This window comes from Pleurodeles waltl, chromosome 9 (genome assembly GCF_031143425.1).
Source record: "Pleurodeles waltl isolate 20211129_DDA chromosome 9, aPleWal1.hap1.20221129, whole genome shotgun sequence".
Taxonomy (NCBI): domain Eukaryota; kingdom Metazoa; phylum Chordata; class Amphibia; order Caudata; family Salamandridae; genus Pleurodeles; species Pleurodeles waltl.
In genome coordinates this window covers 375,731,196-375,746,272 of record NC_090448.1, presented here as the reverse complement: position 1 = coordinate 375,746,272, position 15,077 = coordinate 375,731,196, and the positions used below count along the sequence as shown (strand labels likewise).

The 15,077-nt window shown below is 42.1% G+C and overlaps 1 protein-coding gene across 3 annotated transcripts in view; it reads right to left on the bottom strand.

Annotated features, from left to right (window-relative positions):
* The window catches only part of LOC138259329 (transmembrane protein 87A-like), a 425,924-nt gene that overhangs the window by 188,256 nt on the left and 222,591 nt on the right, over positions 1–15,077 (bottom strand). For all 3 annotated transcript variants that reach the window (XM_069206965.1, XM_069206966.1, XM_069206967.1), the window contains one exon: positions 10,256–10,352. In XM_069206965.1, coding sequence (XP_069063066.1) covers positions 10,256–10,352 — 97 coding nt within the window. The remainder of the gene's footprint in view (positions 1–10,255; positions 10,353–15,077) is intronic.

Below are 15,077 nucleotides of genomic sequence, written 5' to 3'. Positions count from 1 at the left end.
TTGTGCCTGTTGAGGGCCCTGAGGTCTAGGATGGGCTACAGGGACACGTCTGTTTTCGGTACTAGGAAGTAGGCTAAACACGCTCCTTGTCCTCTATTTGTTACCGGTACCCTTTATATAGATTTGTTTTTAGCAGCAGGTCAGTGACTTCCTTTCTCAAGTATATGGGGTCCTTAATGTTTTTGGGTTTCGCCCTTGGTTTGATGTTAAGCAGTGGGTTTAGAAGTGCTATACAATATTCTTGGTGAATTATTTTGAATATCCACGTGTTGGAAGTGATGTTGTGCCATTCGCTAAGGAATCTTCTGATTCTCCCCTTGCATGTGATACATGAAGAGGGTGCTGCTTTGTAAAGTCACTTGCCAGTGTGCCCTGCCTTTTTGTCATTGTGCAGTGTTTGGCTGTTTTGCACCAAATGATGTAAGGTGGTATTGCTGGTTGTACACATCCCCCCAGAGGCTGTTCTTCGCTTAGCGGCTCCTCCCCTGAATTTGTCTCCGAGCTGTAGTAGGCCCATGGACTTTGATCTTTCGTTGTCCTTCTTCATCCTATGAAGTGACTCTTCCACTGCTGTTTCAGAAAGACTCTCCAGCAAAGGACATGCTCACAACTGCCACCTGCACGCCCTACTTGAACCCTGACATGCTTAGCCAGACGTCCTTCTGCAGCGTGGTTCCAGTGCAGAGCTGTCTACTGGAGGTGTGTTCAGCATCCAAGGCTGACTTCAGGCAATTATTGGAGATTGGCTTTCCCTCTGGATGATGAATATGTTTTGGTCTTGCTCTGGGAGGTGTTGCAGGAGATTCTCAGTCTCGTCCCTTTGCAAGTGCACTTACTGGTTCAGACGTGTATAGGATGTGGTGATTCTCCATTGGCCCACCCTTGAACGTTTCATCATCCTGCCCATCATGTCTACCTGCTTGTTCTTCCTCTTGGGTGTGGGCCCACTCATGCTGGTGAATTTGTCTGTTTTCAAACTGTGGACACGATGACAGCCAGTCATTGTGACAGGAGCCAGTGAACCCCTGATGTTCGTGGGGTCTTGTGTTGAAGGTCGGTGCTTTTTCTCCACACACAAAATATTAGCGGTTGCTGTACCTGGTTCATTGAAGGCATCAGCATAAACTGTTGCTTTCTCTGTGAAAGAAATAAGATTCACTTTTATTCATCCTCTAGCTTGATGCTGTAGGTGTTTGCCACCCCCCTGACTACTGAACTGTACACAAAGATGTAGTCTGGATGGGGAGGACCTCAAGGGGGAGGTGTCTATACCCTCCTTTGTTGAATTGGCGTCATCCTGACAGTCTTCTGAGGCATCAGCCTCGAACATTCTCTCTAAATGGAGGTTTCTACAAAGTTATCTTTGAAGCCGAAGGCTCCTGCGCAATCTCTGGTATTTCTGGTATTTCCAGCTCTGATTCTTTGGTCTTGACCTTGATCTCTACCACAGATCCAAGTCCCCTAACCACCCAAAAAAAGGAACAGAGTAAGATCTTCTATCCCTTTAAGGAGTAGTCATACTCCTCCTTCCTCTTTATTAATGCGTCTAATTTCAACCTCAAGGTGTCTTTACATCCGCTTGACATGGAGTACTGTCTTAAGGACAGCCAGGTCCTTTTTCGGCACCTAAGTTTCACACTTGCCAGTCGAATTATCCCTCCCATGCTCTCAATCACTGTATGGAGTGGATGCTGGTTCTGACGATTTGCCTCCTAGGGTACCTCTATGTTTAGCTCATAGGGGCTTCTTGAGCTTTTGTTTACCCTCTGACATTTTGGAAGTCGAGGCAGACTTCTTGTGTTTGGAGTCCGGCACATTCGTCTCTGCTGCTGATCTGCACTGCAGTGCTATTCTGTTTTCTTCCTTTGGTGTCCATCGACTATGGTCTTTTCTGCACATTTTAATTCTGGGCATCAATAATCTAGGCTTTGGAGTCCTGCCATGGGGCCATTTCTGCATCATCTTTCTTGCAATTCAACTCTCTTTTTGCACCTGTGCCATGGCGTAGTGTGCCTACTTTTGCTTTTCTTCTTACTTTGAAGATCTTTGTCTGCAACTCCTTCCAGGTGTTTCAGCCCTTTGGTCCTCAACAGACACAAGTTGCAGACTTGGTACCTATCCTTCTGCACACTGCACAAACTTGTTGTGGCATACAGGAAACCACACTGTGGAACTTCCTGGATGTACATCTGATGTCATTGGGAAGAGACATAGCCACCAAATGGTGGACGATGCCCACTAAAAAAAAAAAAAACTAAAAAAAAACATTTCTGGACTTAACCACTACATGGTGGAATAATGTACAGCATGTGAATACAGAAAGATTCACGCTGCAAAAATCTTCCCTGAAAAACCTCCAGCAGCTACTAACTCATGAAACTATTGTATGACTCAAACTCCAACACCTAATTTGGTCTTCTCATTCTGAGGTCTCTCCCACCTCAACAGGTACATCCTCTGGGGTTGGGGATTATTGGACTCTGGACTTCGTGGTGCTAAATATGTTTGAGAGAAAAGTCATCTAGCTGTATTTTGATATGGTGCTGAAACCGGCAGCTGGTAAACGTTTGAACTCTTGTGGTCAGTTGTGGTTTATGTTATGGTAGACTGGGCTAGATGATGTCCAGGCAGACAAGGAATGTCAGTCGCAGACTGTACATGTATGTCACGGTGTCATAAATACTCTGGTCAAAAGCGAGGTCTTGCACAATCAGAAAAATCTCAAAGTTTCCACAAAAAGTATGAAGCTTACAGAACCAGCAATGAAGCCTTGTGCCATTCCACATTTGCTGTTCAGTGAGACCAAATGAGGTGAGATTGTCTAAATATAATGTTGCTTGGAGTTAGACCTGACAGCTCTTGGCATGGTTTCACCTGTCTTTTTGGTTCTGACCTCCTGTTTTTGAACCTCTGCTGAATTTTGTTATTGCTGGCTTTAGGACTCTGGGCACTTTCCCCACTGCTGACCAGTGCTAAAGTGCAAGAACTCCCTGTCTAAATTGTATTGGTTTATCCATGATTGGCATATTTGATTTACTGGTAAGTCCCTTGTAAAGTGCACTATGGGTGCCCAGGGGCTGTAAATCAAATGCTACTAGTGGCCTGCAGCACTATTGTGCCACCCACATGAGGAGCGCTGTAAACATGTCTCAGACCTGCCACTGCAATCAATGTTAAACTGCCACGTTGACCTGGCATGTGCACCTCCTTGCCAGGCCCTAACCTTCCCTTTTATTACCTGCAAGTCACCCGGAAGGTAGGCCCAAGGCAGCCCCATGGTAGGGTGCAGTGTATATAAAAGGTAGGACATGTACTGGTGTGTTTTACATGTCCTGATAGTGATATACTGGCAAATTCATTTTTCACTATTGCAAGGCATATCTCGTCCATATGTTAACATGGGGATTGCCTTGAAATATCTTTTAAGCATAATTTCCCATTGGGAGCAGATAACAGATAAGGAACTTGGGGTCTCTGAACTCACAATTTAAAACTACATCCTTTAGTGAAGTTGGTTTTTGAAGTGAGAGTTTGAAAATGCCACTTTTAGAAAGTGGGCATTTTCTTGCTTAACCATTCTGTGCCTCTCCGTGTCTGCCGAATACATGTCTGGATTAGGAGGACAGTTGGACAGATTGTTCATTCACTCTAGACAGTCGCACAAAGGAAGCTGAGGTGTGCGCCCTGCATATCCTGATGGTCCATCACTATGCCCATGGGTCTTCCTGAGCTGAGTGGTGGGAGAAGCTGACACATGCACCTGACTAGGGCTGTGCCTGTCCTTACACAAAGCAGTCTCCTACCGCCTGGAGTGTGTCTGGGGCCAGGGCAGGGAAAGGCAGGGTTTTGTGCACTACAAAGACTTCTCTTTGAAGTCTGCCTACTTCAAAGACAGAAATGGGTATAAGTACTGGTCCTCTGATACCACATAGTTAAAACACTTCTGGACTGAGGACATTCTCCCAGGAAGATGAGCTGGATGATCCAGGAGGGAGTACCACGCTGCCTGTTGCTTTGTTGTGCTGGCCTGCTGCTTGCTGCTTCTGTCCTGGGAGTGATAGGGCTGGACTTGGCTTTCTATTTCCTGCTTTCCAAGGTTCTCCAAGGGCTTGAACTGAGCTTGCCTCCTGTTAAGAAGTCTCAGGGCCATCAAAGACTTCATCTGCCAGAGTCTTGGCTCTCTTGCTGAGAGTCCTGACTTGCCAAGTCGTGCCAAATCCAGTTCCTGGGCCCGACATCCATGACACCCGACTCTGCTGCAGCACCTGTGGGACCGTGGTGTGACTGAGACACCGCAAAGTCGCCGCCTTGCATCTGGACCTGCTGGATTCATCGACACTGCCTTGTTGTAAGGAATCAAGGCCTTGCCACCAATGACGCATCACCTCCCCTGCAACCGTAAGGAACCAACATCTCAACTCTCCTGCCTAGCAGTAAGGGACCAATGCCTCACCTCCCCAGGTAGCAGTAAGGACCAATGCCACACTGGCTTCAGTGATACCCCACCTCCATGACTCCGTGCAACGTCATTGTTTTAAAGGTACTGTACCTGAGGTCTGTGCGACTCCGTGACCAGCCCGCACTCCCTCACGAGTAGCGCCTGACTGTTGGAAGCGACTCCATCAAGATGCCATATTAGCCCTAGTTGGAGCTATTGTGTTTCCAAGTGCTATACTACAGTTAATCTTTGAAAATTCACATCTTCACTTGTGCATGTTGGATTTTTGTTGTCTAGGTCGTTTTACTCAAGATAAATATTGGCTATTTTTCTAAACTGGTGTGAAGTACTTCTGTGGTGTTTTCACTGTGTTACTGTGGGTGTGTTCAAATATTTTACACATTGCCTCTGAGATAAGCCTGACTGCTCGCGCCAAGTTACCAAGGGGGTGAGCAAGGGTTATCTTAGCTGTGTGGCTCCCTTACCCTGACTAGAGTGAGGGTCCCTACTTGGACAGGGTGCAAACTAGAGCCCCCATTTCTAAAAGTTGGCAAGCAATAAGGTAGCCAGATGACAACAAGCTCCCAAAAAAGATTAGAATGGCACAGATACCGTTTAGTAGGACTTACTGATCGACAGTGTTAAAGGGCACAGAGAAATTGGCAAGGACTACAAAAAAGAAGTCGTCCTTCTTGAAAGTGGTTTTAGTGATGATGTAGAGGCTAAACCCTTATTGGTATGCATACAGCAGTTTGAATTGGTTTATGTAGATGTATGGGTGCAGTGTCAATGCCATCTAATTCGTTATAGAAGTCTATAAAGGAAGGGGCAGTGGACGATGTTGCAGAAGTCCGTTTGGTACTCTAGACCTAAATGGGATCATTTAAGCAATAAGAGTATTGGGCAAGTTTTCAGAGTGGGGAAAAAGACCTCAGTAATTTGGGATGTTTTTAAGATTAGGCATGGAGAACAAGGAAAAAAGCATTCTGTTTTAATATGAAGTTGTTTTACAGGATGTAAAATGCAAAGACGTTCATTAATGGAGAGTGCATAGAAGACATTTTATTGGGTACAAGGAAGCAGAGAAGCCCAGGGATAAAAGGGGAGTTGTTGAGATAAACAAAATAAACTCATACTCCCTTTTACAGTGAAGGTCTTCTCTTTCAACTCTGAAGTATTAGGCAGCTATAACGCAGTGGTAAACGTGTCTGAGGTAGAGACATAAGCTACCTTGGAAGAGCACTTTGGTTTAGCTACCTAATCAACACAGTGGCATGAAAGTAGGCACCTCTTTAGTTTGACGGCCAAGGGGTAACATTGTCATATAGAGGAATGTGGGGGCAGGTAAGTGTGGAATATTGATGTAAGAGGAAAAGGAAGAATGTGTTGGGTTGAGGAACTTGAGGCAAGGGTTAGCCAAAGGAAGTAATGTAGGAGACTCCTATACAGCACCAATGACAGGCAATCAGGAGCAAAAGTAGAAACAGTAGAGAAACAACATGACTTCACTAAGCAGGAAGATGTTCAAACCCTTGGTACCAAAGGGTACAACTAAACTAGACACTTGCTGAATTCTGGCAGCACTGGACTCTAAATGAGAGCTCAAGCAGCAACCCACGTGATATACAACAAGTTCGTATTTTCTGCTATTTGTAATACCTCTGCCCCCCAGTGTTTGAACATTTCTGTGAGGGCTTTGTTGTTTTTCTTCTACAATAGTTCAGCTGTCTATTTATGGTAGATGTACTGCTATTATCTCCAGGTCTCAAGCCAGTGCTAGACCATTTGTATCTGGAACTCACTCATCCTTGCTTGTGGTGACAGAACACAGCCTCTCTTGCTCTAGTAATTTTCACTACAACTGTCCTTTTGAGGTTTTATATAAAAAAGGCATGTTAGCCTTTGCCAGCCAAAAAAAGGTTGTTTTCACTACTCTCATCAGCTGCATATGGATTGTTTTTACAGCAGACTCGTTGAACTTTGAGACTGTGCTTGTGAAGTCCCATTACCAGAAAAGATGCATGTGTTAAATCCACATGAATGGAAAGTTACTTTTGGAGAAGAAAAGTTTGAAGTGTTGTTCTTCTTGCACCACTGTCACCATTTGACTCTGTAGCTCACTGACCTTTCATTGGGCGTCTAAGGCATTCCTGAAAGTACTCTTGAGCATGAGGAACAATTAAAGTGTAGGACATTTTTTTAAACCAAATGGAACTAGATCAGTCTAGCTCTAGCATGAAGATTAGAGCAGATATAGGTATTTGTGAGGCATGATTGTAACCCAGTCATTTCAATGGATACACTTTTCTGCCCCTAAAGTTCACCAAAGCTCTCAGAAATACCTCAGGGCTGGGGTTGATGCGGACTTGCTGTAATTTATTTGAGGAACATATTTTGCAGGGCAATTGAGTCTCCAATGACCATGAGTTACAAGTCTGCTTTCAGGAGCTAATTACCTGGATAAAAATGGACAAGTATGGTTTTTCAGCGCTAGTAAATGAGTTTCATACATTTCAAGCAGTGCTGGGCTTTGAATTAAAACCAAACATTTAAGGGAAAGGAAGTAGGAAAAGCAATAGAAGATGGCAAAGAATTGGCTCAGAAATACAGATTTGACTAGACTACATCGGGTATCAATTTCAGGTATGGTCGTACCCCTCCCACGACACAATATATGACAGCAATGTCCTGCAGTTACTAGATTTGTTGCATAAAGATTTGTACAGATGGTAGGAACTTGAAATGTCTTGTATAGGGAGACTAAACTGTGTGAAGATGAACTTAATGAGCAGACTACTGTATTTGACTAGACCCTTGATCATAACATTTCCACCTGATAAAAAAAAAAAATATCTAGAATCTGCATTTTTATTTGGGACAAAATACTCCATGAGTTGCCAAATCAATTCTTTACAGTTGGAGCTTCAGAAACTGACAGATACATTTTAACACTTCAACTGGCTCCAGCATTCACCTGGTACTCCCCCAATAAAGAGAAAACTTACTGCCAACTAGAACAAGAGGGATGTAAGAATTAATGAAATATTCATAACCGTTGGCACACAAACACAAACCATAAAGAACCCTACTTAATGGCACAAAAATACAACATTAATAAATTGAAATAGAGCAGTACAAAATGTCAAGGTCTATTCAGTGGAAAATGGTCGGAAGATTATGAACAAGAGCTATTCCAAAAGTTCAATGCTCTATATTCCCCCAGTAACACTTTTTAAAAGTTGAATATAAAAAGGATGCCTATGTTTTGAGGTGGTCATAAGGGTATCAGAGGGTTCAAGGTGAACTAGCTCATCCAGCATACAAATGATATATATATATATATATATATATATATCTTCTAGCACCTTAAACAACATTTCCTGACAAATATCCCACTCCTGTACTGGATGACTGTCAAGATGATGACAAATACTACATAGACTATGTTTGACTTCTCCTGGTTTTTTAGCAATGCAGGGCTGGCACTTGTCAGTTGGCCAGTAGAGCAGAGGATTTCGTGAGGAGTAAGAAAACAAATATTGAAATACATGTTACCATAAAGAAAGGTATAAATTAGTGACCGAAGAAAGTGAACTGCTTTAAAATCAGATTTCCTGAATGAGAGAACATGACAGACTCTGTATCTTTGTGCCATAGGCCTAAACAAGCACTGGCAAAGGTTTGTCTTCCATGTGGCATGCTGGAAGCTGGCAAATGCTCATCTGTGTACAATGGAGGATTCCCAATCATACAGTTCTTTAAAAAAATGTTAATGCCATTAGGTCACACACTGAATGCAGAACAACTCACCAGGTGCTGCACTGAATACAGAAGGCAACACCAAAACGGTCACTATAAGAATGATGAGACCAAAGTATTCCTGTGGCCTAACCAAAGATGTGCTTCATAATTTGACTAACAAATGGCTGAAGATTAAGTAAACCAAGAATATTGTAAGATTGCTATCAATGGTGCAAATACAAATCAAACTTTAAAATGATCTAGTTCTATCTGACACTGTCAATGCATTACTGGGCTCTGGAGGAGTCAGCTGTATTAAACCAAAACTGTCAACTTCCTCTTTAAGTAGGCTGCTGCCTATCTCATCTTCATTTTGTAGAATAAAATAATAATTGTTTTTGGCTATTTATTCAAGATGATTCTTAATTCAAATCAACATTGTTGAAAAAAAGTGAAAAAAATGCCCTACGATAGCTAATATTTAAAATTGGTGTCTGAAAGGAAATAATGAAAAAGTGTTCTAGGATCCTGCGCAAGGGCAAATATAGTCTATGTTAATCAATTTATTGAAGTAGCCCAAGATAAACAAGTGCCTGATGTTGGGAGATTTTTGTTGTATTGCGGGATACCAGATGGAAGTAGTCATGGTGTGTTTTGGCTGCCTTGAACAGCATCTTGCTCTTGTTCTCAACACAGGAAATGGTCTTGGTAAAGAAACTGGTTTCAGAGTTATTTGAGGAGAAGAGGAGAATAAGTAGGCTATCTGTTTGGATGTGCCTTCTTGATGTGGATAGATGTGTCAGAGTCAGAAAGTACCTTGGGAGTGAAATTCAATTGTTAAAAGTAAGTAATTATCCAGTGTTGCCTTGTAGGATGGGACACAGAACATCTGGTGTAGTGATTTTGGATGTTTTTATAAAATCAGGAGGTGAACTTCAAGGAAGCAAACAACTGTCCTAAAGTGGGCTGGCAGCCCAGGGTTTCAGAATATTCAGCACAAATAATATGGTTTTGTACCCTGTGCATCTAACTGTTGTCACAATTGATGAATGCCTAACAGCCAACTCATTTATGGGGGTGTCAGACAAAGCTGTACACATCAGTTCTTTACATGCATTGAAGTTGATGTTCAGAAGCAAAGTTGGACTATTCATGAGTTACGTTGTGCACAAGGTCTTCGCTTTAGAAAGAAATTATATAAAGAATTATTTAAAAAATTACACTGTAGGTATTGTACAGCTTGGACTGAAAGGTAAAGTCCCAGCCTGTCCTATCCCATATTTCAGTGATAACAGAATCTTATGAGTCCTTGAAATATTTGATGGTGCTCCTCCATAAGGAGACACGCATCAGCAATCTTAAAGAAAAAAGTGTGCTAGTGGGAGGAAGTCTGAGGTATCTCCAGCCTCTAGAAAGACCTATGCAGGTCTTCGCAATTACATGAAGGCTGCAGTATTTTATAGTTTGGCACCTTTGTATAAAATTCTTGAATTGTGTGACAGTTTATGTCACAAAAGGTAAACTTGCAGAGAAAACAGCTGCACAAATTTAACATTCTGCTCAGAAAATATTTGCAAAAGGTAATCTTGCAGTGCAGGTAAACAGTCGAAATACGTTTTTGATTGTGCTATTGTTCAAGAAGAGTCAAAATTACCTTACATATCAGTGAAGATGATCCTAGAATGCAAATACAAAACTGCATGGATGAAGGCACAGTAAAACAGGGAAACTTAGCAAATGGCCCAAAGGTAGAAAAACAGGAACTTTGCTAAACACAGCCAATGGAAAATACACTTTATATAGTTCGACGCAACTGGCTACCTGACTACAGGGAGGAGAATTAACAGACCTAGCATCCTAAGATCCTTTCATTATCATGGCTCAAATGTGTACATTTCTGTACAGTGTGCAACTTCTCCTGCTTCAGAACTACTTCATGGCACACCCTTTACCAGAAAGTATGCTCACCCCGAAGTAAAAACGTTGTTAAAACAAAACAAAAGTTGTAAATGTACACTAGAACAACAAATCCTATAAAAATCACTGACATCTCAACATTTGAATACCCTCACATACAGGTAGCTTGCCAGGTCTTGGTATCAGAATCCGGATTGTTGATCTGCACAATGAAGATGAACTGCCCTTCATCCCATGTCTGTACCACAGTGAAGTCCTGCATGTGAAAGAAACAGTGAAGCATGGTAAGGGCCATATTTAAGAACATTACATAAGTTACACACACACCTACTCCATGAGCATCATGAAATGAGCTAAGGTGAAAGGCCTTTGAGCACAAACATTTAGAATGCGAAGCACTTTACACAGAGCTGCATATTGCCATAACCAAGTCTCATAATACCAAACTTATCTCAGTACTGCGCACTAACACATGCAACTTACATGATACTGAACTATGCCACAGGTAATGCAAAATGACCTTGACCAACTTGTCTGAAGTCTTTAATATTGTTCAGTGTTTAAAATTGTACCTTTAATGTAGTTGACAGTGTATGTCTTCATCAACTTTATCATATTTAAGGGTTACTGATATGACACTATTCAAGTTTTTGTGCTATGCAGGTGTCCAATCCTAATCCTACATGGTGCTCCTGCCTCTCCACACCTCATGTGCCATGAAGGAAGATACAAAGGCTCTGCCACTAGGCCACTTCTCTCTCAAAACTAACATCATCTGTAACACATCACTCAGTTTCTCCTATCGCCTCTTTCCTTGCGACATCAAAAATGCCTTCAACTACCTCAGATTTTCTCAGTCCTTGTGACAGACTGCGTCTCTGCAAACAGATACTGAATGGTCATGAATTACTTAAAGCTCACCCCGTCACAAGACCATTTTCATTGGTCCTGGAATAGTGAGAGTTTCTGGGGAGTATCCTACATGGGCTCTGCTGCATACCACCAATGTCCCAGAGCCACACTATAATTGCACTCCAACGGGATAATCAAGTCACACTTCTCAACACTTGATTTTCTCATAGTAGAAGGGAAGAGCAGTCAGAGCTTAATCTAGGAAGTGGCAGGGATGGAAAGTAAAAGGTTGACTGCCTATATTAATTGGTTTAAAGCTCACTGTGTTGTAGATGTGAATTCACATACCAGCTACGTTGGCACATCACAAGATGTTTTTTGCTTCAAAGATTACTTTTTTCGGTTTAGAGTATTTAGCAAATCACTTGTGAAATGCGCAATGCACCCAAACATCAAATCCATCTTAGATCGTATTAATTATTTTATACAACCAGTAGGTTTGTCTACGTCTGAGTGCCAAATGCAAATGAATAAAGTAATTGCCGTAAGGAATATATTACTGCTCCGCATTTGGGAGGGTGGAAGGACTCGTGAATCTACAAAATGCAAGCCAGGTATGACAGGTGATGAAAATGTCACTTACCCAGTGTACATCTGTTCGTGGCATTAGTCGCTGCAGATTCACATGCTGTGCATAGTCCGCCGTCTGGTGTTGGGTCGGAGTGTTACAAGTTGTTTTTCTTCGAAGAAGTCTTTTCGAGTCACGAGACCGAGGGACTCCTCCCACTTCGGTTCCATTGCGCATGGGCGTCGACTCCATCTTAGATTGTTTTCCCCGCAGAGGGTGAGGTAGGAGTTGTGTATGCTAATAATAGTGCCCATGCAATGGAATAAATACGTATGTACAAAATGAAGGTTTAATGTAATATATTTACAAATGTACAAATGTTCAAGATCTACTTCTAAATGGCTACAGGCTCCCGGGGAGGAGGGTGGGCGCATGTGAATCTGCAGCGACTAATGCCACGAACAGATGTACACTGGGTAAGTGACATTTTCAGTTTGGTGGCATGTGTAGCTGCAGATACACATGCTGTGCATAGACTAGTAAGCAGTTATCTCCCCAAAAGCGGTGGTTCAGCCTGTAGGAGTGGAAGTAGTTTGATATAAAGTTCTTAGTATGGCTTGACCTACTGTTGCCTGTTGTGCAGTTAACACATCTACACAGTAGTGTTTAGTAAATGTATGAGGCGTAGACCATGTTGCTGCCTTACATATTTTGGTCATTGGAATATTTCCTAGAAAGGCCATAGTAGCACCTTTCTTTCTGGTTGAGTGTGCCTTTGGTGTAATAGGCAGTTCTCTCTTTGCTTTAAGATAGCAGGTTTGGATGCACTTTACTATCCATCTGGCGATAGGCTTTTGGAAGGCAATAAATAGTTGTTTTGTCTTCCTAATTTCTTTTGTCCTGTCAATGTAGTACATTAGCGCTCTCTTGATGTCTAATGTATGTAGTGCTCTTTCAGCTATTGAATCTGGCTGTGGGAAGAACACTGGTAATTCCACTGTTTGGTTTAAGTGGAACGGTGAGATAACCTTTGGTAAGAATTTTGGATTTGTTCTTAGAACAACCTTATTTTTGTGTATTTGAATAAATGGTTCTTGTATGGTAAACGCCTGTATTTCACTTACTCTTCTTAGAGATGTGATGGCAATGAGAAATGCAACTTTCCACGTTAAGTATTGCATTTCACAAGAATGCATGGGTTCGAAAGGTGGACCCATGAGCCTTGTCAAGACAATGTTGAGGTTCCATGAAGGAACAGGTGGTGTCCTTGGTGGTATAATTCTCTTTAGGCCCTCCATAAACGCTTTAATGACAGGTATTCTAAATAGGGAAGTTGAATGAGTAATCTGCAGGTAAGCAGATATTGCTGCGAGATGTATTTTTATGGAAGAGAAAGCTAGATTTGATTTTTGTAAATGTAGTAAATATCCTACTACATCTTTTGGAGATGCATGCAATGGTTGGACTTGATTATTATGGCAGTAACAAACAAATCTTTTCCATTTACTTGCATAGCAGTGTCTAGTGGATGGTCTTCTAGCTTGTTTTATGACCTCCATACACTCTTGTGTGAGGTTCAAGTGTCCAAATTCTAGGATTTCAGGAGCCAAATTGCTAGATTCAGCGATGCTGGGTTTGGATGCCTGATCTGTTGTTTGTGTTGTGTTAACAGATCTGGCCTGTTGGGTAGTTCGACATGAGGTACTACTGACAGGTCTAGTAGTGTGGTATACCAAGGTTGTCTTGCCCATGTTGGTGCTATTAGTATGAGTTTGAGTTTGTTTTGACTCAATTTGTTTACTAGATATGGAAGGAGTGGGAGAGGGGGAAAAGCGTAAGCAAATATCCCTGACCAGCTCATCCATAACGCATTGCCCTGAGACTGATCTTGTGGGTACCTGGATGCGAAGTTTTGGCATTTTGAGTTTTCCTTTGTTGCAAATAGATCTATTTGAGGTGTTCCCCAAATTTGGAAGTAAGTGTTCAGGATTTGGGGGTGAATTTCCCATTCGTGGACCTGTTGGTGATCCCGAGAGACATTGTCTGCTAGCTGGTTATGGATCCCTGGAATAAACTGTGCTATTAGGCGAATGTGGTTGTGAATTGCCCAATGCCATATTTTTTGTGTTAGGAGACACAACTGTGTCGAGTGTGTTCCCCCCTGTTTGTTTAAATAATACATTGTCGTCATGTTGTCTGTTTTGACAAGAATGTATTTGTGGGTTATCATTGGTTGGAATGCTTTCAACGCTAGAAATACTGCTAACAATTCTAGGTGATTTATATGAAACTTTCTTTGATGTACGTCCCATTGTCCTTGGATGCTGTGTTGATTGAGGTGTGCTTCCCACCCTGTCATGGAAGCATCTGTTGTTATCACGTATTGTGGCACTGGGTCTTGCAAAGGCCGCCCTTTGTTTAAATTTGTACTGTTCCACCATAGAAGCGAGATGCATGTTTGGTGGTCTATCAACACCAGATCTAGAAGTTGACCCTGTGCATGTGACCATTGTGGTGCTAGGCACTGTTGTAAGGGCCGCATGTGCAATCTTGCGTTTGGGACAATGGCTATGCATGAGGACATCATGCCTAGGAGTTTTAATACCATCTTTGCGTGTATCTTTTGTGTTGGATACATAGCTTGTATCACCTTGTGAAAATGTTGAACCCTTTGTGGACTTGGAGTGGCTATCCCTTTTGTTGTGTTGATTGTCGCTCCTAAGTATTGCTGTGTTTGACACGGCAAAAGGTGTGACTTTGCATTGTTGATGGAGGAACCCAGTTTGTAAAGGGTTTGTATAACATAATCCGTGTGGTGTGAACACTTTGTTAGCGAGTTGGTTTTGATTAACCAATCGTCTAGGTACGGGAACACGTGTATTTGCTGCCTCCTGATATGTGCAGCTGCTACTGCTAGACATTTTGTAAAGACTCTTGGTGCTGTTGTTATTCCGAATGGTAACACTTTGAATTGGTAATGTATTCCTTTGAATACGAACCTTAGGTATTTCCTGTGCGAGGGATGTATCGGTATATGGAAATACGCGTCTTTTAGATCTAACGTTGTCATGTAGTCTTGCTGTTTCAGTAGTGGTATTACGTCTTGTAACGTGACCATGTGAAAGTGGTCTGATTTGATGTAGGTGTTTAGTGTTCTGAGATGAAATATTGGTCTCAGACTTTTGTCCTTTTTCGGTATTAGAAAGTACAGTGAGTAAACTCCTGTGTTCTTTTGTGTTTTTGGTACTAATTCTATTGCGTCTTTTTGCAGTAATGCTTGAACTTCTAGTCCTAGAAGGTCTATATGCTGTTTTGACATATTGTGTGTTTTCGGTGGGACGTTTGGAGGGAGTTGGAGAAATTCTATGCAATAACCATGTTGGATAATTGCTAAGACCCAAATGTCTGTTGTTATTTCCTCCCATGATTTGTGGAACTGGCTTAGTCTTCCCCCCACTGGTGTTGTGTGAAGGGGTTGTGTGACTTGTGAGTCACTGTTTATTTTGAGGGGTTTTGGGACCCTGAAACTTTCCCCGGTTTCTTGGGAATTGGCCCCCTTTG